The following is a 23,439-nucleotide window of genomic DNA, read 5'->3' on the forward strand; positions in this document are numbered from 1 at the left end:
GAAGATGGAAAATGCTGCGAGTCACACCAGGCTGAGAACCACACATCATTACTCATTGTGCTGGTCTACATAAGACTGGAAGAGCCATATTTCCACATGACCGTTGTGCTATAAGCACACTAGTCTAAGGCCTTAATCCTGCAAACACATACCCCCATGTATAACTTCATTCATGAGTAATCCCATTAGCTTCACTAGCACTACTAATGGGAATAAACTCATGCATGTGTTTGTTTGCATGATTATGGCTTATGTTTGAACACTTCCTCCTGTCCTGAGCACTTCTAATTTTTATAAATATTTTGTGTTTCTTCCTGCCTGGATTTTATTGGGAATTTCTTCACTTAAAAGTTTTTTTTCCATTTCAATATTTATTTAACAATTTATAATTTTTTGAACAGCCTAAATTTCAATACATTTATTTTTCATAACAAGATACTTTATTCTAGCTTTGGTTGTCATGCTAGTCAATGCCTATTTACGCACATGAGGAAACTTATGCACATGGGGAGTCCCCTTTGATTCACTACTCACATGTGTAAGTTTTTAGGACTGAGGCCTAAAGTTGGCAGCTCCTCACATTGCTTAGGAAATTTCCTTGGTAGATATGGGACTGTTTTTTAAATAAGGATTTTTTAATGGAGTAACAACTCTTAACAGAACTTATACGCTGTGAATGGCACAAAAATCTGTCCTCACAATATTCAACAGTAGGTTTAAATTTTTCTAAAATGGATTCTCCCATCTCTAGCGTCAGCTAATGAATGTTATGTCTGTTGAGAATTTGTCTGTTGTTCTAAATAAGTCTTTAATTTCACTTCCATGCTTACATTCTCATACACATGCAGTATGAAACATATGTGATACTCTAATTTAATTCTAACACTTGTTTCATAGAATGCTTCTGTAGAAATGTAAATAATTGTTAGTATTCTGTAATAACAATATATTTTTTTAGCAGGTCAGATTGTTTCCCCACAGTCTGCTCCTGCCTGCATTGAAAATAAAAATGACGTGAGCAGAGAAAACAGCACTGTTGACTTTAGCAAGGTAAGCATTTATTGACTGTGAAAAGAGCCTTCTGACTGGCAAAAAGAAATTTTAAATAAAAAGAGTGGTTTGTGTTAATCAGAGAAAGCTCTAAAGATGTTTCACTTCAATATTATAAATTGTCACATGTCAGTGCTACAAAATACATATGTTGCACCTACAATAAAGAAGGTTTTTAAATGTTTCCAATAAAACATTGTTAAAATATTGCTAACAGGAAATCACATTCCAGGAGATTAGACACACTTTTCATTGCATAACACTGTAAGGAGGCAACAGATTGTAGGGAGAGGTCTCAGAAATGAGTAAAGGGCTGACTAAGTAGGAAAGTAATTCAGATTGCTTATCATTCAGACTTAGCATATGTTCTCTTGTGGGAATAATGCATAAATGTAAAATGCCCTTTTTGTCACCTGCTTTTGTGGATTCTGTGTGTCTGAAGAATAATTTGCTTTTGTTAAATGTCTATAACTTCATAGCATTGTGTCACGCCAAGATATTTCAATGCACTTTACAAAGTTGTGTAGTAGTTCAGTAGTACGGTTTTTAATGACAAACTAATAATAGAAAGCAAGGAAACACAAGCTAGTCTTCAGTTTTGGTATAAAAAATGTCCCTCATCTTTGGAGAAGGTGCTGCATGCCTGAAACAAACTTTCACATTAGGTACAGGCATAAGATAGGCATGCCAGCAACAGATGACTTCAACTGGTGCTTGGGTGGGTAAGATTTGAGCAAGTCAGGAAAGGTTATTAGAACTAACATTCTAAAGGGATGTATACAGTTAGTGAAGAATAGAAATCTGAATCTGTTGTGGAATCTGACTGCCAGCCAGTATAACTGAGCCAGCAATAGAGTTATGTGCTCACTCCATCTGGTGCCAGACAGAATCCTAGCAGCAGCAGTTTGTACCAGCTGAAGTCTGTCAGTTTTTTGTGCAGGGGCTAGGAGACTATTAAAAAGGGCAGTACAGTTGTCTACATGGGATGAAACAAAGACATGAAAAGGATCTTTGCATCACTAAGAGAAAGAGAGAGAGAGAGAGAGAGATGAGGCAGTGCTCTGGCTGTCTTTCTACACTGGTTATAAGGAAATTTCACTACAGCAGAGACATGTAATTCAAATTGGAGGCCAGTACTAATCCTTTAAATACATAAATATAGGTATCAGTAAACAAATGTATTCCTTTTTAGAGTATAACATTTTTATTCAATGTTGTTTTTAAAAGCATTAATTGGTGCACAGTAATATTAATATTTTTTGGTGAATGTTCTGTGTATTGAAATGTAACATCTATTGTAAAGGGTAACAGTAAAAATAGATTTGTCTAATTTAAATTTTAAAAGTGCAGCAATGAGATCAACAGCAACCTGGAGAACACTACACCACTTCATGTAATGCTTTTCTCACAGTTCTTCACAATCACTTTGAAATTTGAATGTCAGAACCCACTGAACTCATAGTTGTGTGTCTTTGACTCCACAGCTTTCAAAACCAGACTCTGGTTTCAAGGTATGCTTTTCATGCTGAAGGAAAATGGAGACAGCAGATTTTGAACCTTCATTCACCAGTTTTACACTGATATGATATCATTGACTTCACCAGAACTAGTGGTGCTGGACCAAGAGGTGCTGGGGGTGCTGCAATGCCCGCTGGCTTGAAATAGTAATAACAAACACCGTGGTTTCCATGGTTTCCACCATCAGCAGCCCCACTATAAAAATTGTTCATGCACTCCTGGGTGTGATAGGGGAACAAGGTCCCACCTTTCTAGCTAATCTTAAGAACCCTCAGTAAGTTAAACACCAGCAGTGGTTTCATGAAGTAGGAAAGAGACAGCTTTTGTTTACACGGATAAAATTGCCTCATGGAATTTTAACTAGAAGACTTTTTCCTAGCTGTATTTTATACAGTTTAGTTTATCCTCTTAAGCCTGTATATTTAGGGATACAATCTCCCTTGATAAGTGCCAGTATAGTAACTTCTGACAGCAGTAATTGGATAACGTGCTTAGATTGACGGGAAAGTAATGTTATGCAGAGCACACAATGGGCTTGTCTGCATGGTGTGGCAAGGTGCACTAGAGGGGTGTGATTTCTAAAGTGCACTAGCATGCTGCATGCAAACTGCCCTCCAAAAGGTTCCTACTTCACAATAATATAGTCTCATTTCAAAGAGGACTATGTTAATGCAAGTGAAGGTACTTTTAGAGTGCGGCAACAAGGTCTATATGGGAAAGAGCGCGTGATGCATTAGAATGCTCAGCAAATCACACCCTTCTAGAGCACTTTGCTGGTGCCATGTGGACAATACTTTTAAAGTACTTCTCCTGAATATTGTAATTTCTTACTCTAATTTTGTTCAACATGTTAATTTCATTTTATCTTCTACAAAAAGCACCTTTGATGCCTCGCTTATACTCTGCCCACTAATCCAGCTCCCCAAGGGCTCCTTCTAACATTCCAAACTTCTGAGCAACTTGCCTCCTCAATCTGGATATCAATCCAGATGCAGCACAAAGGCTGTATTAGTGGTATTGGTAGAGTATATCTTCCTGTTGATGGATAAAGATCAGGAGCCAGATTCAACACTGCAATCTGCCCTTTGATTGCTGCTTGAACGCATCAGACCTCTGTGGATGGCTTAGAAATAGTTTAAGGCAGGGGTGGCCAATCTGAACCTGAGAAGGAGCCAGAAATAACCAATGTACATTGCCAATGTACAGTAATACGTCAGCAGCCCCGCATCAGCTCCCCCGCCCCATTACCAGCGCCTCCCACCCACTGGCAAGCCCACCGATCAGTGCCTCCCCTCCCTTCCCTCACCTCCTGATCTGCTGTTTCGTGGTGTGCAAGAGACTCGGGGGATGGGGGATAGGAGAGGGAGGAGCGTGGGCATAGCAGGCTCAGGAGAGGGCGCGGGAAGGGGTGGAGGGGGGCAGGGCCTGTGGCAGAGCCAGGGGTTGAGCAGTGAACACCCCCTGGCACATTGGAAAGTTGGCGCCTGTAGCTCCATCCCTAGAGTCAGTGCCTATAGAGGGAGCCACATATTAACTTCTGAAGAGCCGCATGTGGCTCTGGAACCACAGGTTGGCCACCCCTGGTTTAAGGGGTCTATCCTGGCCCCCATCCTAGCCCTTGGTGTCAGAGTGGGCTGGGAATGACTGAAGCTTACTGTGCTATCATTCTTCTCTGCTTCTGATTTACACTGCAGGCTGGGCTATTCCACAGGGAAGTGTTAAAGAGACTGCGCCTTTGCCCCCCTCACTTACAACATATATGTGCTCAACACAGAAACAGAGCATTTTTTAATCAAAGCCAGATTCCATGCTGATACTGTAAGATCTTTCAAAATACACATGATGCCATTGATCATGAGATATGATTGATTCAGCTTTGAACTATAACAGGATTGGGTAGGATTCAGTTCCAGTATTCTTTCATTGCTGAGCATTCCCAGAAGGTGATGTTGAATAGTTGCTCTTCATCTCCAAGGGCAGTCTCATGTGGTGTCCTGTTGAGTTCACCTTCTCTCCCATCCTGTCCAGTGCGTATGGAACTGTTAGGAGAGTTAGTGAGGAGGAATGGGCTGTGGTACCTTCATATACTGATGAATCCCAGTTTTATTGCTAACCTAATCCAGCCAGTCCTGTCAAATAAATTTGCCAGTGTCTCATAGAGATTGGGGCATGGATGAAGGCTAGCTGGCTGAAGCTCTTTCTCAACAAAAGTGAGGTGAAACTGGTAGGTTGGAGGAAGCAACTGGAAGATATAGTGAAGATCCTCTCTCCCCGAAGTGGTGGGTGTCTGCTGGCTGTGAGACTTCACAGTCTAGAGGTATTCTTGGAACCCCAGCTCTTAAATGATAATATAGCAGCAGTTTACTGGAAGTCCTTTTTTCATTTGGCCAGGAGAGTATGATTGTTTTCTTTCACATGTGAAACTTGCCACTATCAATGGTGCCTTTCTCACCTCAGATGCGTGCTATGTGGGACAACACCTAAGATCCAGTCACAAACCAAAGTTAATGCGGAAAGCAGCAGTCCACCTGCTCTGTGGAGTTTCTTACCCTGAGCACATGACACAATGCTCCATGATCTATCCCAGCTGCCTAGTTGTCTCTTGATTAAGCTTAAGGTGTTGATTTTAAAATAAAGCCCTTGAGTGACTTGGGATCTGCCTACGTGAGCGAGTGCCTCTCTCCTCATATAATATTACCAAACTGCAGGCAATAGAAAAGCTCCAGCTGGAATCGCCTCAGTATAAACTGTTTACCATGAAGGGTCCCCAGTCTTAGATCTTTTGGTCTGAAATAGCCTAAATATGGCACACTGCAGGGCTCATCTACCTACTCAGATTTTGGGGTACAATAACAGGTTATTGTTTGGGATTTTGATTTCATCTCTAGTTAGGTATTTTCTGGTTTTGGGGGTGAGGAGCAGCTGCTGTTTCAATTTTTTGTGATTGTAATTTTAATTCATGGCAAAAGCCCCTGGAGACCATGATAGGCAATGTATTTTTTAAAAAATAATCAAAAAGAGAAAGAGATCTTTTCTCAAGCATCTGCTGAGACTCTGATAGCTTAGTCCTCTGAAAATATACTCAGACCTTTCAGTATACTAGTCCTCAGTCCTTCATGTTGGTTTGTCAGTTGTCTAACACTCTGAAGTATCATTCATGTTGTCATAAAGAAGGCATAAAGATTGGGGTAACATTAGAAACATGGCTTTTTGGGTTTGGGGAAATAATAAAATTTTAAAAATATATTTCATAACACAGGCAACTCTGTTATGTCTAAATTCTGAGTAAGTGCCAGAGCCATTTGCAAACAAAACAGTTTTCTAAATATTACCGAAGACTATTTACACTAGTACTGACAGATGGCTGTAAGATAGACATTAAAATGGTCCACTTTAACAGTTTATATTGGATTTGGTCACTGTTGTTGTGTTTAGATTAGTAAAAAGAAAGCAAATGACAAAACCATACAGTCTGAAGTTCTTAGGCAAGACTAGTGCATTATGAAGTCAATTATACATGTTGTATTACTATCGTTATTACATAATGACATTTAGAATGGTACTGTGGAAGTAATACATAAATATATGAATGAGTCTGAATATCAGGCAAATAACTATAGACTATATAGAAATAATGGTGCAATCAAGATCCATTTTTAACAATCTAAATGAGTTTTAATGTTATTTGATATACACCCAGCACATTTCAAATCTAAAATAAAACAAAATTAAAAAGTTGAATGTTTGTATGTCTTTAAGACGGGTCTGACTCTTGCCAAAAGCTTGTTCCAGTCAGGCCTTAAGGAACCTTTATATAAGAGATAATCAACCTTTGATGCCATTCAGTAGTGGCATGGCTTCTCCATCTCTTCAACATTGAGTACCACTGTTCTGTAGCTTCAAACTTATTACCCCACGTCGCTCTTTAAAATATCCCTCACTTATGTTCATAGCTTATTTTCTCATGGTCAGGAGGTTGGAAAACATTTTCCTCCAAGCCTGACACCAATAGTGCTTTGTGATTTTTGGTTGATAGGAAACAGTCATGGAAGGAAGGTGTCAATCTCCTGTCTTGTTGGGACTCTAGCATGGCAACCTCATCCACTGAATTCAAGTTTCCTTCACGCAGCACCTGCTGGCAAAGCCAAGGCTTTGCCCTCTCATAACTACTGTTAATTAGCATAATAAAGAAGATAGAAGAAAACAAAAGATGGTGTATTTCCCATTAATATTTGCTTTGGCCCTGTAGGTAAAGTATTTAGGATACATTAAAAGTTGTGCAGTGGGATTATCTATATTCCGTTTGCACACTTGGGCAAATGCTAAAGACTGATAGTTATTCATATTACCGAGAACCATTCATTTATTTCTCTTTTTAAAATTATTCAAGAAAAGAAAACACTGCAAGTAGACTGGTTAAAAAAACTCAGGCAGCTGGTCGTACGTTAGGTGGTGACCAAGTGAAGATACTCTTTGTCACTGAAATAGAGAGAGATTGTTGTGTACCTTAGTTTTTCAGATAATATACCAAGCTCTTTCTTTTGAACTTTGCTGCTGTTATTCTTTTAATTATTAGGTTGACCTACACTTTATGAAAAAGATACCTCCTGGAGCTGAAGCGTCAAACATTTTAGTCGGTGAACTAGAGTTTTTGGATCGTGCTGTAGTTGCTTTTGTCAGATTGTCTCCTGCAGTATTGCTTTCAGGACTAGCTGAAGTTCCAATTCCAACCAGGTAAGTGTAGATTGTGCTAAAAATATAGATGGTAGTTCATTCCATTTCACATTTTTCTAAATTGCATTACTTGTGGATGTGGATGGGAATCATCCTTCAGCCCTGTTTTTTATCCAGTTACGAAATGAATTGTTACCTCATAAGAGGGGCACACACCTTACCTTTCCTTTCCTTCCTTTAAATAGTGCATACTTAGGTTAATTATTGGACCTGAGGCCTGTGTGCCCTTCTCAGAAGTAGAAGCAGAAGTGCACTGTTTCTGAAACTATGATGAACGGATTAGCATATTTGAATTACAAACATTACAGATGAATTGCTAAGAAACTGAAGGAGTAAACAGCAAAGAGGTTGATCAGGTTACCTGGGAGTTATAATTGTTTGCATAATCCTGCATAACTTTTCCTGAGGGGAGAAATGACAAAGGAAATAAATACATTGGTATTAAAAAATAGAGCCCATTCCAATTCTTTATTAACACAGTATTGTTCAAGAGCAGTAGGCATCTGGGGTAAACAGCTGGAAAAGAGAGAACTGAAAGGGGTGATTGGATTCCAGCACCCACAGATTTCACCGCTGCTCCTCCCATAGTTTGTGCTCCATGATTAGACCCCTTCCCTTTGCATCCTTGGATTTGGCTTGTATTCTCCCTTTCAGGAGAACCTGGAGAGGGGGAGAAATGAATTCTAACTTTTTATTTTATTGTCTAAATAATTTTAAAAATGAAGTAAAAGAGGGGAGAAATTTCCCAGGAAAACTAAACATTGAGGATGCTACCACAATATAAACAATGATATGCTGATACAATATGTAGTTGTCTGTGAAGTTAAAACTAATTGGGGATTAGTACAAATGTCGGTGAAAATATTAATAATTAATATTTAATTAAATATTAATATTTAGTTAATTTTAATATAAGGGACTAATTGTGGCCCAGCTAATGTGGTGGTGCAGAGTCATCGTGGGTAGCAGAATGGCCGGGGAAGAAGGTTTTTCACAGCCACCACATCCCTTTCTTGCACAGGTAGGCACAAAATGGGGTGTGGAGTGGGCAGAGCCTTAACCTCACCCCACTAATGTGCCAGATAGCATAACTGGACCAATGCACTGGGAACAGAACAGAAGCAGTCTACTCCCTTATCCAAGCAGTGAGGGAACCAGGAGGGAGATCATAACTCTTGGCGATGCAGCAGTGCAGTGCCCATTACTCTGAGCTGATGGCAAAATCATGAGTGTGTTCTGGATAATTATTTGTCCAAGAACTCATGCTAGAAGTGCTCTGTTCATCATTCATTCTTTGCCATTTGCTGATTTTAAACAGAGCAGAAACAAAACCGTGTGACTTGGGTGACCAATCATACTCTGACTATTCATTATTCATGGTGTGAGTAGCTTGACCACCCCACAGTAAAAATTGTTCATATAAATACTTGGTGAATACTTATGAATAACAAGTATATTCACTGAATTCAGTTTCTAAGTGATTTGCATGGAGAAAAAAAGGCTAAATTCTTAATGGATAGTTAGATCAGCTCTAACTGGGTTTTTCACTTTAGTAAACATGAACTTGGAAAACAAATCTGGCTGATGGTTGGGTAACTGGCAAATATATATGTGTGTGTCTGTGCGCGCGCACCTATACAACCATACAGGGATGAAAAGTCTACATACTGCATCTTCTTTATACAACATGGCTCAAGAGCTGGTCAAAATATGGCGAGTATGATCTGCAAAAAACAGGGGAAAAAGCTTCTCAAAATTTTTGATGAAAATTCAAAAACATTTTTTTTCTGAAACTGAAAATGTTTTGGGTTTTGAGTTTTCCAGTTTTCTTCCCCTGCTTTCATTTTGCCGCTAGTAAAAAAAAGTTGGGGTATTTTTTTTAATTGATTGATTGGGTAAATTAAAGAAAAACTTTCTATGAACAATTTTATTTTTTTAAAATCATCATTTTTTTGAGAAAAAAGTTTACAATGAAAATTTTTTGACAATTGCTCTATTTGGCAACCCCGTGAGCTCTTGGCAGAACATTCCATAGTTCTGATACTTGAAAATAGATGTATAGGGAATGGCATAGAGGAGAACTAGAATCCTCTTAAATAAAAGACATAGTGAGAAGACAACAATACTTATTTCCCACACTTTGTGTGTCTGTCTGTCTGGGGATAGGGTATCTTCCATAATTTTGCAAAAATGCTGTATACTGATAATACATGCTTCTGTCAAAAGTACTTTTGCCTAATTTTTAGGATACCCACAATTTAATTGCGTGTTTGTGGAACCTAAGTGAGTTTGGGTATTTACAGCTATTCAGACCATCTCTGAATGCTCCTTGCATAATACACATTTATGTAATATTTTGTAATTGTGTCTCCAATTTTAAATTACCATGTAAGGATATTTAGAGAGAGGTTATTTCCCCCCCTTTAGATATTACTTCCTCTAATCAATTTTATGAACTTTTCTGTGTTACATGATGTTAATTTAAGTTTTCCATTCTTGAAATATCTGGTTTTTGGCTTTTTATTTGCAGATTTTTGTTTATTCTTCTGGGACCACTAGGGAAGGGCCAACAGTACCATGAGATTGGAAGATCAATTGCAACGCTAATGACAGATGAGGTATTTATCGATTAACTGTAGTTTGTTTGTACAGGTTTCAGAGTAGCAGCCGTGTTAGTCTGTATCCGCAAAAAGAAAAGGAGTACTTGTGGCACCTTAGAGACGAACAAATTTATTTGAGCATAAGCTTTCATGAGCTACAGTTCACTTCATCGGATGCATGCAGTGGAAAATACAGTGGGGAGATTTTATATACACAGAGAACATGAAACAATGGGTGTTACCATACACACTGTAATGAGAGTGATCAGGTAAGGTGAGCTATTACCAGCAGGAGAGAAAAAAAAACGAAAAAAAAACAAAAAGAAACCCCTTTTGTAGTGATAATCAAAGTGGGCCATTTCCAGCAGTTGACAAGAACGTGTGAGGAACAGTAGGGGAGAGAGGGGGGAAATAAACATGGGGAAATAGTTTTACTTTGTGTAATGAAACATCCACTCCCAGTCTTTATTCAAGCCTAAGTTAATGGTGTCCAGTTTGCAAATTAATTCCAATTCAGTAGTCTTTCATTGGAGTCTGTTTCTGAAGTGTTTTTTTTGAAGAATTGCCACTTTTAGATCTGAAATCGAGTGACCAGAGAGATTGAAGTGTTCTCCTACTCATTTTTGAATGTTATAATTCTTGATGTCAGATTTGTGTCCATTTATTCTTTTACGTAGAGACTGTCCAGTTTGGCCAATGTACATGGAAGAGGGGCATTGCTGGCACCTGATGGCATATATCACATTGGTAGATGCGCAGGTGAACAAGCCTCTGATAGTGTGGCTGATGTGATTAGGCCCTATGATGGTGTCCCCTGAATAGATATGTGGACACAGTTGGCAACGGGCTTTGTTGCAAGGATAGGTTCCTGGGTTAGTGGTTCTGTTGGGTGGTGTGTGGTTGCTGGTGAGTATTTGCTTCAGGTTGGAGGGCTGTCTGTAAGCAAGGACTGGCCTGTCTCCCAAGATCTGTGACAGTGATAGGTCGTCCTTCAGGATAGATTGTAGATCCTTGATGATGTCTTGGAGAGGTTTTAGTTGTGGGCTGAAGGTGATGGCTAGTGGTGTTCTATTATTTTCTTTGTTGGGCCTGTCCCGTAGTAGGTAACTTCTGGGTACTTTTCTGGCTCTGTCAATCTATTTCTTCACTTCAGCAGGTGGGCATTGTAGTTGTGAGAATGCTTGATAGAGATCTTGTAGGTGTCTGTCTCTGTCTGAGGGGTTGGAGCAAATGCGGTTGTACCATAGAGCTTGGCTGTAGACAATGGATCATGTGGTGTGGTCTGGATGAAAGCTGGAGGCATGTAGGTAAATATAGCAGTCAGTAGGTTTCCGGTATAGGGTGGTGTTTATGTGACCATCGCTTATTAGCACCGTAGTGTCCAGGAAGTGGATCTCTTGTGTGGACTGGTCCAGGCTGAGGTTGATGGTGGGATGGAAATTGTTGAACTCATGGTGGAATTCCTCATGGTGGAACTCATGGTGGAATTCTTTTCCATGGGTCCAGGTGATGAAGATGTCATCAATGTAGCACAAGTAGAGTAGAGGCATTAGGGGACGAGAGCTGAGGAAGTGTTGTTCTAAATCAGCCATAAAAATGTTGGCATACTGTGGGGCCATGCGAGTACCAATAGCGTTGCCACTGATTTGAAGGTATACATTGTGAAATAGTTATGGGTGAGGACAAAGTCACAAAATTCAGCCACCAGGTTTGCCGTGACATTATCAGGGATACTATTCCTGACGGCTTGTAGTCCATCTTTCTGTGGAATGTTGGTGTAGAGGGCTTCTACATCCAAAGCCCGTTGCCAGCTGTGTCCACATATCTATTCAGGGGACACCATCATAGGGCCTAATCACATCAGCCACACTATCAGAGGCTCGTTCACCTGCGCATCTACCAATGTGATATATGCCATCATGTGCCAGCAATGCCCCTCTTCCATGTACATTGGCCAAACTGGACAGTCTCTATGTAAAAGAATAAGTGGATACAAATCAGATGTCAAGAACTATAACATTCAAAAACCAGTCGGAGAACACTTCAATCTCTCTGTCACTCAATTACAGACCTAAAAGTGGCAATTCTTAATAAAAACACTTCAAAAACAGACTCCAACGAGAGACTGCTGAATTGGAATTAATTTGCAAACTGGACACCATTAACTTAGGCTTGAATAAAGATGGGGAGTAGATGTGTCATTACACAAAGTAAAACTATTTCCCTATGTTTATTTCCCCCCTCTCTCCCCTCACACATTCTTGTCAACTGTCAGGTTCCTCACACGTTCTTGTCAACTGCTGGAAATGGCCCACCTTGATTATCACTACAAAAGGGTTTTGGGTTTTGTTTTTTTTTCTCTCCTGCTGGTAATAGCTCACCTTACCTGATCACTCTCGTTACAGTGTGTATGGTAACACCCATTGTTTCATGTTCTCTGTGTATATAAAATCTCCCCACTGTATTTTCCACTGCATGCATCCGATGAAGTGAGCTGTAGCTCATGAAAGCTTACGCTCAAATAAATTTGTTCGTCTCTAAGGTGCCACAAGTACTCCTTTTTGTTTGTTTATACAGTTATTTCAAACTGAGGATGACCCCAAACCAAAAAGTTCACCACGCTCAGTGCCCATCTGTACTCTTGAAATACTTTGCCAACCTGCCTAATTAGTGGGAACCCCCATCATTTTAAGTCCGTCTTTGAGAAACTCTCTTTGAACAGTTGGCAACTACATCCTGATGTTAGCCCATAGCTAATAAATGTATAGGTCTGTGAAGTCATTTGCAGAGGGTTGCTGTAACATTTTAATGAAAATATTGTCTATAACTGACCTACCTGCAAGCTTCCTAACACTCCTAAGTGACTAGATAGCTGAGGATCACTTATCTCAGGCACTTACTTTTGTCTCTGAACCCTTGTATTTCAGCATTTTTATTTTGTAGTATAAGGTTCAACACAAGGATTGTATTCCTGCTGCTGCAGCCAAATACACAGACATGCTTTTCTGATCTATCTGGCTTTTTTCAATAAAGTTGCATGGATGTAACCAAAGATAGGATTTGAGCCTCCAATTGGAACATAGTTTAACCGTTCTTATGATGTGCAAACAGAACTAGAATCCAGTTTATGATCCCATAGCTGTGATGGTTAGAGGAAGAAACTTTTGTCATTGAAGTAAGCAGATACAAAATTCACACTCACGGATCAGATCTGTTGAATAGGAAAATGCCATTTTTACAGAGTCACTTTTCAGTGGAACCAACCACACTTTTTAAACTGTAAGATCCTTGGAAAATTCAGCAATCTTGAAGGGTGCTTTCCACACTAGCTATCTTACTAGAAACTACAGCTAGTTCAAAACTGTGATTCAGTTTAAAACTGAGGAAATAAATAAGTTACATACCATGTTGGAGAAGTGGATATCATGAAGGATTTTACACTCTTGTTTACATGTAAAATGAGAATCTCTTATATTTCACGTCTTTTGTTTTCTTTAACAGGTATTCCATGATGTTGCTTATAAAGCTAAAGATCGTAATGACTTGGTTTCTGGAATAGATGAGTTTCTTGATCAGGTTACAGTTCTCCCTCCTGGAGAATGGGACCCAACAATTCGAATAGAGCCACCCAAAAATGTTCCCTCTCAGGTATGCACAGTGCAAATTAGAGTTTCTAATAGTTTAGTGGACTAGAAATGTTGTAAGATAAAGTCTTTTATTAATCTACTATGACAATACATGTAGGAAGCTGAAGTATGAACTTCCATGCATTACTTTGCTGTTTAACTTACTCACACTGACCCTTGACTGGCAAGAACAGTCCCCTGTGGTGCTGAGACTGATGTTCATACTTAGTTCAGTTCTCGGCCTCTTCTGAGCAGAGACAAATAGTTGTATGAAATAGAACAAAACAAGTGCATTGATTTTGACTTTGTGTTACTTAGATATTAGAATGACAGGTGCGTTAGAAGTATCTGAGAGAGAAACTGCTCTCCAATAGACCACATGCTCATTTAATTATTTTGTGTGTGTAAAATGTCTGTTCATTTCTAAGCTGATCTAGTGATTTTTTAAAATAATCTAAAGGCCTTTTGTTCATGTAATCCTCTCTGGGCAAATTATGCTCTTATCTGTGTGCTGCTTATTCTATAGAAGAGCAGCCATAAGAGCCCTAATATCAATAATAGGATATCAGTAACACAAAACAAAATGCTGTACACACTCTTCCCCCTGGGGAGAGGATGAAAAAAAACATGTGACAGATGTTAGTCACGTTGCTTAATGCACTACTGGAAGACACACAGATACTATGGTGAAGAGCACTATACAGAACCTATATACAGTAGTATAGACTAGAATAGTCGGTGTAAATCATGGTTTTGGATAAAACAATCACTTTATTACTTTACTTCAAAGGACATTGGTTGCCTAGTTTTCAAAGGGCAGGACTGTAAAAGCAATGATACAGTTTTACTCTTTCTCTGGTCCTTGTTGCACTTCAAATAAGAAATCAGTAAGTTAAGTAAACTCACTTTAAGATTGAAGCAAAGGAGAGAAATTGGTACAAGATCTCTATCATCCATAGAAATGTTTAATAAATGAGAATGTTGTGAAGCCATTGTTACTCTGCAGAAACATAGATATTTGAAATGTATTTTGTTTTATTTTTAAACTGTGACCTTGGCCTCCCTAGATACACACCATTCTCATCAGGATAAGTGTAAGCAAGTCCAGGAATAAAGAAATATTTTTGTTCAAACTAGATTGCGTTCCTAAACTGTTAATTAATTGTTACTACATGTTCAACAAATGGTTAAATGGCTTTTAAAATGCAATCTATTTTTCTACTGTTCGATTATAATTGTACTGCATTTTAAATTGTTTGGCACCTCAAGCCTCTTGGCAAAGGAATGCCTGTCACATAAATATTATTTTGTTTATTGTTATATTCAAAAGATGGGTCTGTTTTTGCTGAGTTGCTAGTTTTAAGTGCAAATATAATGACCTAGAAAAAGAGAATAGATATAAAACATCCTAGTCTGTTGTTGATTTAAAATGGGTTTTGATTTTTTTTTGGCACAATTTCCTTGGACCCAATTTTGTATTTATTTTTTTACAACAAAGGAACCCCTTATGATATTTTCATATATAAGATTCTTCCACACCTTATGGGTGCAACACCATGTTTGGGAAACCTTTGAGATTGATTTACAATTATTGCAGCACTTAAGGGTTCAACTTCTAGCCACAATGGGCTAAGTCTACGGGACAGAGCCTTAAGGATAGGTAGATCCACTGCGCACTGAGTTAGGCAATTCTGAAACAGGGAAGGAGCTGAGATGAATCATACTTGCTGCAAAGGAGGTGGGTGCTTCTCTGCTAGCTGGGAGATAGAGACATAAAGTACATAAGAACATAAGAGAAGTCCTCATCCCATTCTACACCCAAGTAAGCCAATCTCTTCTGTACCTGTGCTGGGAGTTACTGCAGACCTTAGCCAACAGGGGAGAGAGGGAGTCAGGAATATATACAAGGGGGTCCCTATTTGTTTACCTTAAAAATGGTGGAATAGTCACAGGGAGCCTGCATTGCTGTGAAGCAAGGGATTGTCCTCCAGCCCTGACTGACCCTTTTGTCACTCTCTTGTTAATAGCAGCAGTCCCTTTGATCCCTCCCTGCTGTGGGACGGAGGTGATATCCCAAATGACTTGTTAATTGCCGCAGATGGTGGTCAAGATGGAGCCAGGGTAAACTAGCCTATTCAGTAGCCTGCGTGTCTTCCTGGTGTCAGTAACACCCTTGCTGGGACATGGGTCCAGCTTCTAGCCCATGCCCACACCTGGACTTTGCTGTGCTTTCCTCCTGAGGAGAAGCAGCTTGCCACTGGAGAGAGCTGGTAGCATGGCCACCACAGAGAGCTCCTATTGACTGAAACCAGCTCACTTCTGGCTCTACTGCCATCTCTACTCCTGCGGAGAGAGGGTTGCTTTGGAAGCTTAGAAGCGGAGCTACTAACTGAGCAGCAGTGCTGCTACACCCTACCGTTTGCAAGTTGCTTCTCCTGGGTCAGAGCACCCTGGCCTGTCTGGAGGCAGCACAGCTTCATTCGAATGACAACACCCCACAGAATGGACACACACGCACAATTCTGTAAATGCACATCCCTTTCACTTCTGCATAGAAACTGAAAAGAATACTCTACAGGAAAGATACCTGACTGCGCCACGTGCCTACTTGTGTCCTTTGCTAAAACTGCATTTTGGGGTGAAACTCAATAGAAAATGGCTTTTCTTTCTTCTAGGAGAAGCGCAAGATCCCAGGAGTGCCAAATGGAACAGCAGCTCACGGGGACCCGGTACCCCTAGGAGGACACAGTGGACCAGAATTGCAACGGACTGGAAAGTTAGTGGAAAACTTGATTAAATGTGATGATATTATTTTTTTAAGCAATATACTTCCAAAAGGAAGTCTAATGGCCTGATTCTCTCTCAACTATACTGATATAGCATGTCACTGAGTTCACTGTAATAGAGTTATTCCTAATTTAAGTATCTCTAAATGAGTGGAGAAACAGGCTTAGTTGCTAATTTGCACCATTAGTTATCCATGGAATATGTTTCTACTCTCTTTATTTAATGTAAGCTCCTTTTTCAATAATATATGATGGTCAAGCCACTGGTAATCATGATTAATGTTGCTTGTTCTGTCTAGTGTGAAAGGAATGGTGGAAGAAGTCTGCTCTCATTTGTGACGAAAACTTAGACTATTTTCTAGCTGAGCATGTTTAGAGGCAGAGTTGTGCAGCCCTGGCTTTTCTTTAAACACACTAGGCCAAAATATTCAGCTCCCATTGACATGAATTATTGTTGTGTGTGCACGTGTCTGAGGACCTAAAGTATACACTTTAGGGGAGTTCTTTTCTAATATAATATTTTTAAACACATGGGCTTTTATTGGGCTCACCAGGTGCCATATTGTCATACAGTAGAACCTCAGAGTTATGAACACCAGAGTTATGAACTGACCAGTCAATCATACATCTCATTTGGAAATGCATTCAGGCAGCAGCAGAGATCACACACACACACACACACACACACACACACACACACACACACACACACACACACACACACACACAAGCAAATACAGTACTGTCCTGTGTTAAACGTAAAGTACTAAAAAAAACCCAGAAAGCAGCATTTTTCTTCTGCATAATAAAGTTTCAAAGCTGTATTAAGTCACTGTTCAGCTGTAAACTTTTGAAAGAACCATAATATTTGTTCAGAGTTATGAACATTTCAGAGCTACGAACAACCTCAATTCCCAAGGTGTTCATAACTCTGACGTTCTACTGTATATTGTTTTGTCCTATATGTCATGCGCCATATATTCTTTTCTCTGCATTCTTTTAAGACATACTTGTGCCACCACCCCAACCTTAGGATTGGCCAGAAGATAGTCCATCCCCTCCAATCAAACTTAGAACAGCCTCAGGACTGCTTTAAATTATACCTGACTGCTTACAGCCTCAGGGGTCCATTATGATAGGTAGGGATTGTCAGAGTGTAGTGACACATCTGCCATGTCCCTTTAACACAGCTCCACCCAGTACATCAGGAGCCAAGGGAAAAGGGCATCATAGAGGCACCACCATGCCAATGATACCACTCAGAAATTCCTTCTATGCAAGGAAAATCCACAGGTTTGTTGTTAAACCAGCTTTAGCATTTTTTTACTGCCAGAATGGAGCAAAGCAGATGGATTGTACAGAAGGATCTAGCTCAGAAGTTTAATATATTTATTTATTGAATGTACTTGGTGCAGTACAAACCACAAAGGAAAACACAGTCCTTATCCTGAGAAGATTATATCCTACATTCAATTCCAACAAATAATACACTTGAGGCCAAATTTTTAAATAACAAGGATCAAGATCATGTATATTTTGTGCCGGGAAACAGGGCATTTGTGCAAGAAACTGTACATTATGATATCCATTTGTGTATGCTCTTATGGTAATTCTATGCACAAGTGCAATGTATGCGTAGTAGCGATTGTGTCCCTAGCCTCTGTTTGCCAGAAGCTGGGAATGGGCAATAGGGGGTGGATCATTTGATGATTTACCTGTTCTGCTCATTTCCTCTGGGGCACCTGGCATTGGCCACTGTCAGAAGACAGGATACTGGGCTAGATGGACCTTTGGTCTGACCCAGTATGGCCGTTCTTATGTTCTTACGCAAATAATAAAGTATTTTGTGCATAACACTCTAGCAACTTTTTAAAAAATCTGGGCCTTTGTGACTTTGATCACTGTCAAAAAAGTGTGGAGATGAGTTTGTTTTAAATGTACACATCTGTCCCTTAGTGGGTTGCTGTGCATACACCTCACACAAAGAATCAGGCGCAAAAAGGATGAGGTTGCAGTGACCAAAGTGAGAGATGATCAAGGCATGGGAAAGTACGTTTACAGTAGGAATGTAGGAGGCTATATTTTAGAAACTTAGAGGAAGAAATAACAGTCTCTAGTAAGAAACTGGATCATGTAGAATGACAGTGCTGTTCTTATCTGTGCTGGAGAAGGGAGGGGATATGAAGGTTAGGAAGGAAAAATTACAGTGTTTGCCATGTTTCAGAGTAGCAGCCGTGTCAGTCTGTATTTGCAAAAAGAAAAGGAGTACTTGTGGCACCTTAGAGACTAACAAATTTATTTGAGCATAAGCTTTCGTGAGCTACAGCCATGTTGAGTCTGAGATGGCAGTAGCACAGACAGACACAAATATCTGAGAGGCATTTGAAGATGCAAGACTTGAATAGGAGTGGAAGGATTGGAAGCTGATTTAGAAGACATTGACCAAGAGATAATAATTAAAGCCAGGGGACCATTTGAATTAGCCCAGGGGGAGAGAGAGTAGAGGAAGAAGTAGAGGGGACTGAGAACAAAATCCTTTGGGACCAACAGTAAAGAGTGGGAAAAGAGAAGACTGCAAGCGGCACTCATCCAAAGAAATTCTGAAAGTTTGATAGCTTGATAGGTGTAATCAAGGAGAGAGATATGTGGAAGTGTTATGACGGAATAGACAACTCTTGCAGAATGGGTGATACTTGAAGTGCTACAGTTAACTCAGTCTGTTCTGTGTGAAATAGGACCTGCCATATAACATTTTTACTGGCATTATTTATATAAAAAGTCCCTTTCTGGAAAGGAAAAGACTTTAGACCAGAGCGTCAGCTGGTGTAAATCAGTATAGCTGTATTAAAGTTAATGGAATTATGCAGGTTTCCTCCATGTGAGGAACTATCATTTGATTTAAAAAACACAATGACATGAGATCAGGAACTGGGTTTACATATGAGTCAATGCTATTTGAGAACTTTCTTTTGATGTTTGCTCTGTGTCCCGTCTTCCTCGGGGCTACTTTTTGGATTGTCTTGAAGAATGTGTGTGCAGATGCCTCTTCACCACCACAGAACTCAGGCAGGGTACTGAATGACACTATTTGGCCCAGAGACTGTGTGAATTTTGCACCATTTATGAAAATGTAGCCTGCTGCTTCCTAGTACTGTCAGAACTCCTTACAGAGGAAAAAAACTCACTAGAAAGCTTCTTTTGAGAACAGATTTTAAATTGTGAATAGCCAGCGAAGGCTAAGTACTACATATCTCTGTGAGTAGTTCCATCAGTCCATCTCAATGGACTACTCATGGATCAAAGTAGTACTCAATATGAGTAAAGATGCGAGAGAAGTATTCTAGGGCAGTACCAGGTGTCAGATGAAAAAGAGGAAGGATAGTTCATTGGTTTAAGGCACTAGCTCTGGGACTTGGGAGACCTGGGCTCAAGTTCCTGCTTCCTTTGTGACCCTGGGCAAGTCACTTGGTGTCTCTTGTCCCTCTCTGTGAAGTGAAGATAATAGCAGTGCCCCACTTCACATCAGTTTTAGGAGGATAAATACTGTCAAGATTGTGAGGCAGTGAGATTGGGGGCAGGAAACACAATTACCTTAGCTTTCACATGTACAGGTCTCATAATTCATCCCAGTGGTGAAAGAAAACAGAACTCTTTCTTTCTGTCTTTATTTTTTCCCCTTTTCTTAGGTTTTTTGGGGGATTGATTTTAGATATCAAAAGAAAAGTTCCCTTCTTCTGGAGTGACTTCAGGGATGCTTTCAGTCTGCAGTGTCTAGCATCATTTTTATTTCTCTACTGTGCTTGTATGTCTCCTGTCATCACGTTTGGCGGTCTGCTGGGAGAAGCAACTGAAGGTCGTATAGTATGTGTTTTACTTTAATCTGAACTTTTAAAACACAATTACTTGTTTAGGTTTGTGGTTAGAATTTTCTTAATATTGCATGTGTCGCCTTTAAAATGTTGTAGTCTGAAACTGCATTGTCACCCACAGTATTTGGACACTTGATAGAAAATTTCTGAAAGTTCAATCTTTTTTTTTTTCACATGCAGAGTGCAATAGAATCTTTGTTTGGAGCATCCATGACTGGAATAGCCTATTCTCTCTTTGGTGGGCAGCCTCTTACTATACTAGGCAGCACAGGGCCAGTGCTGGTGTTTGAAAAGATATTATTCAAATTTTGCAAGTAAGTGAAGTAATATTATTTAAATAAACTTTCAGAGGATATTTTTGATGTATGGGTGTGTATGTGACTAAATCATCATTATAAATCCCCTGGCAGCATGCTGAAAATTTGCCTATCTGTAATTTAGATTTGGTTATCCTTTTCATGTGTGACTTCATGAACTACATTTTAACTGATGACAAAATTAGAAATATAACAAAGGCACAGTCCCACGTTAGTCCATATGAGGCGTTGATACCTCTCAGCATAAAATGAGAATTCAGGATTTTGGGAAACATTGCTCAGACTTTTAGAGGAACACTGGAAGATAGGTGGTGACCAAAACAAAGGGGACTGTTAATGATAAACGGTGTTTTTTAATTTTTTACTTTAAAACTGTTCTGAAAGGAATACAAACTCAGATTGGTATGAGGTTGCTTCCCATTCCAAAATGATTAAATTTAAATCTCATGAATGGAAACCACCCTATAAAATAAGACATACTTCATGGCTTTTCAGCATTTTATCATTCATTAACAACATAGTCAGCAGTGTTGACTGCTGGAGTTGAGCAGCATCTCCTAATCCATGGAATAAATGTGATTATAACCTTTCTTCCTGTCTCTTGAAAAAGAACGAAATAAAATGTAAGCAAAACCTGCACTTATATGCTAATACACTGTAAGTAAGTTACTTCTGAGACAACATGAATGAAAATTGTGCTTATACTGTCAGCCAGTCATGGTGGGTTCCTGAGATCCAGGGCCTGATGTGGGCAGATGGCTACCCATCCTACACACTTCTTCCCATGGGTCCCATCTACTCGGTCTGCCTCATTTTTACAACTGGGACTTCTGAGGCAGAAAGGCTTGACAGCAGAGTAAAACCTCCTGATGAACAGAGCAGAGTGGGAGGCCCTGTCAGCTCCTGAAGGTCATTCCCTCTCATCTCCATGATAGGAAAAGACCTCCCAGCTCTTCGTGCAGGTTAGCTGGGACCAAAATATATGTGGTCCTAGAATGCCCCGTGTGTGATTATGTATAGCCAGCACAGAGGGTTTTGCTCTAGGTTGTGGACAGAGAGTGGAGGGTGAGGGTCTGTGTGAATGAGGCAAGACTTTGAGACTATTTTATCTTGCTGATCATAACCACTTATTGTCTTGCACTTTTGAAGTTGAAGAAAACAGGCAGATGTAGGGATCTACCACTTTTGCTGCCCACTCAGGATTAGAGTGCATCCAAAGATCACCTTTGAGGGTATACTCTCATACACAACTGTCTCTCATTGTCCCCTTTAGTAGCACGCTCAGGCCAAATGAGAATCTGGCTTGAAGACATCTGACTTCATTTCATGAAAGGAAAGCAATTCTGAATTAAAAGGGCCTTCACATTTCTTCGCTACTTTCTTTTTTTTTTATTGAAAAAATGTAATTGGGAAATCTGTAATTCTTCTAGTTTGTTTTACAATTAAACAGTAAGACAGCAAAAATAATAATAATTAAAAAAAAATTCCTGAATTAACTGGGAGCATTAATTACATATTGATCGAGCTTTTCATTAAAAAGGGATCTGGCCACTGCAAAGTACAATTGATCTCCTTGGCCTATTTTATAACTTGTGGTGTTCAATACTATTAAAAAGGGAGTAAATGAATAATATGACTATATCTGTGTGGATTATCTCTAGTTTTTTTTTTATAAAGGTGGAAACTGCATTACATGAGCAACTATGCAGGTTTCCTCCTTGGTGAGCTAACCAACATAGTACTTGACTGTCAGGACAGTATTATGTCCAGGGCCAATGGTGGCTTCAAGATGGACATTAATACACCATAGTAGTCATAAAGTAGCAGGTTCTGCTCACATCTCTGTTCCCAAATAGAGTGCTACAGTGTACTTTAGTCTTCTGTTGGGCATTAGGGCTGTGTTCTTTGCTTCTTGCAGATGGACAGCCTCCTTGGATTCAGTCTTTCTAGAGATGACTTTTGTGTTGGCAGGTCAAGAGAGGATATAAAAAATGCACATAGCTGCACAGAGTGGATTTTTGTGGTATTTCCTCTTCTTTGTCTATGAATTAATGTTTTGACTGTGTTAATTTTTCTTTTTTTTATTAGAGATTATGGGTTATCATACCTTTCTTTGAGAGCTAGCATTGGACTATGGACTGCAACTCTATGCATCATCCTTGTTGCAACTGATGCAAGCTCCCTAGTCTGCTACATTACCCGGTTTACTGAAGAAGCATTTGCTTCTCTTATCTGCATCATTTTCATTTATGAGGCCTTAGAGAAGCTATTTCATCTTGGTGAGACGTATCCAATCAACATGCATAATGATTTGGAACTGCTGACTCAATACTCGTAAGTAAGATTTCTTTTATTAACCATGGCGTCTTCTTTTTCATAAATTATATTTTCCCTGTGAAGAATATGAATGGTTCACAGCAGGAAAAGCACTTTCATGCTTGAGACACATTGCTTGACATACAGCAACCTATAGATGTGATAAAGTCAATCCAATGTTTTTCAAAACTATAATTGCTGCATGTCCTGTAGGGGTCATTCCTCCTTTTGGTTCATGTGATCATAATGGGAGCTGTGTGCATGTACTGGGGGGAAAATAACACCTGTTAGTGCCTGATTCTGCTGTGTGGAGGCTGTAGTGGTAAAAAAAAACAAAAACAAACAAACAAAACGAGTGTGATAAACTTACCTAAACTAAACTCCCATTCCCTAAATGAGAAGTGGGTAAACTCAGTTTACCCTTGACTGCACTATTACTATGATACAGGCAGAACTACAGTTGATTTCAGTGAGATTTTTGCCCTCATCAGAACTGGATGGGGTCGGACCCTTCTTTTATCATACATTTTGGCTTATAATGATTGTTTTCTTGAATTCTATTTTCTTCCTCCTCTCATCATTGTAAGGATCTTTTTTTTAAAGGGATATTGATTTACCTGGGG

General features: G+C 39.5%; 1 protein-coding gene across 5 annotated transcripts in view; it reads left to right on the plus strand.

The window, feature by feature from the left end:
* The window catches only part of SLC4A10 (solute carrier family 4 member 10), a 266,531-nt gene that overhangs the window by 198,183 nt on the left and 44,909 nt on the right, over positions 1 to 23,439 (plus strand). For 4 of the 5 annotated variants that reach the window (XM_037912746.2, XM_007056647.3, XM_037912747.2 and 1 more), the window contains exons 7-14: positions 959 to 1,050; positions 7,145 to 7,302; positions 9,833 to 9,920; positions 13,404 to 13,550; positions 16,204 to 16,304; positions 20,001 to 20,175; positions 20,364 to 20,497; positions 22,589 to 22,834. In XM_037912746.2, the coding sequence (XP_037768674.1) occupies positions 959 to 1,050; positions 7,145 to 7,302; positions 9,833 to 9,920; positions 13,404 to 13,550; positions 16,204 to 16,304; positions 20,001 to 20,175; positions 20,364 to 20,497; positions 22,589 to 22,834 (1,141 nt within the window). The remainder of the gene's footprint in view (positions 1 to 958; positions 1,051 to 7,144; positions 7,303 to 9,832; positions 9,921 to 13,403; positions 13,551 to 16,203; positions 16,305 to 20,000; positions 20,176 to 20,363; positions 20,498 to 22,588; positions 22,835 to 23,439) is intronic. The other variant, XM_027819028.3, reaches the window with a different exon arrangement.

This window comes from Chelonia mydas, chromosome 11 (assembly GCF_015237465.2).
Source record: "Chelonia mydas isolate rCheMyd1 chromosome 11, rCheMyd1.pri.v2, whole genome shotgun sequence".
In the NCBI taxonomy this organism is placed as follows: Eukaryota; Metazoa; Chordata; order Testudines; family Cheloniidae; genus Chelonia; species Chelonia mydas.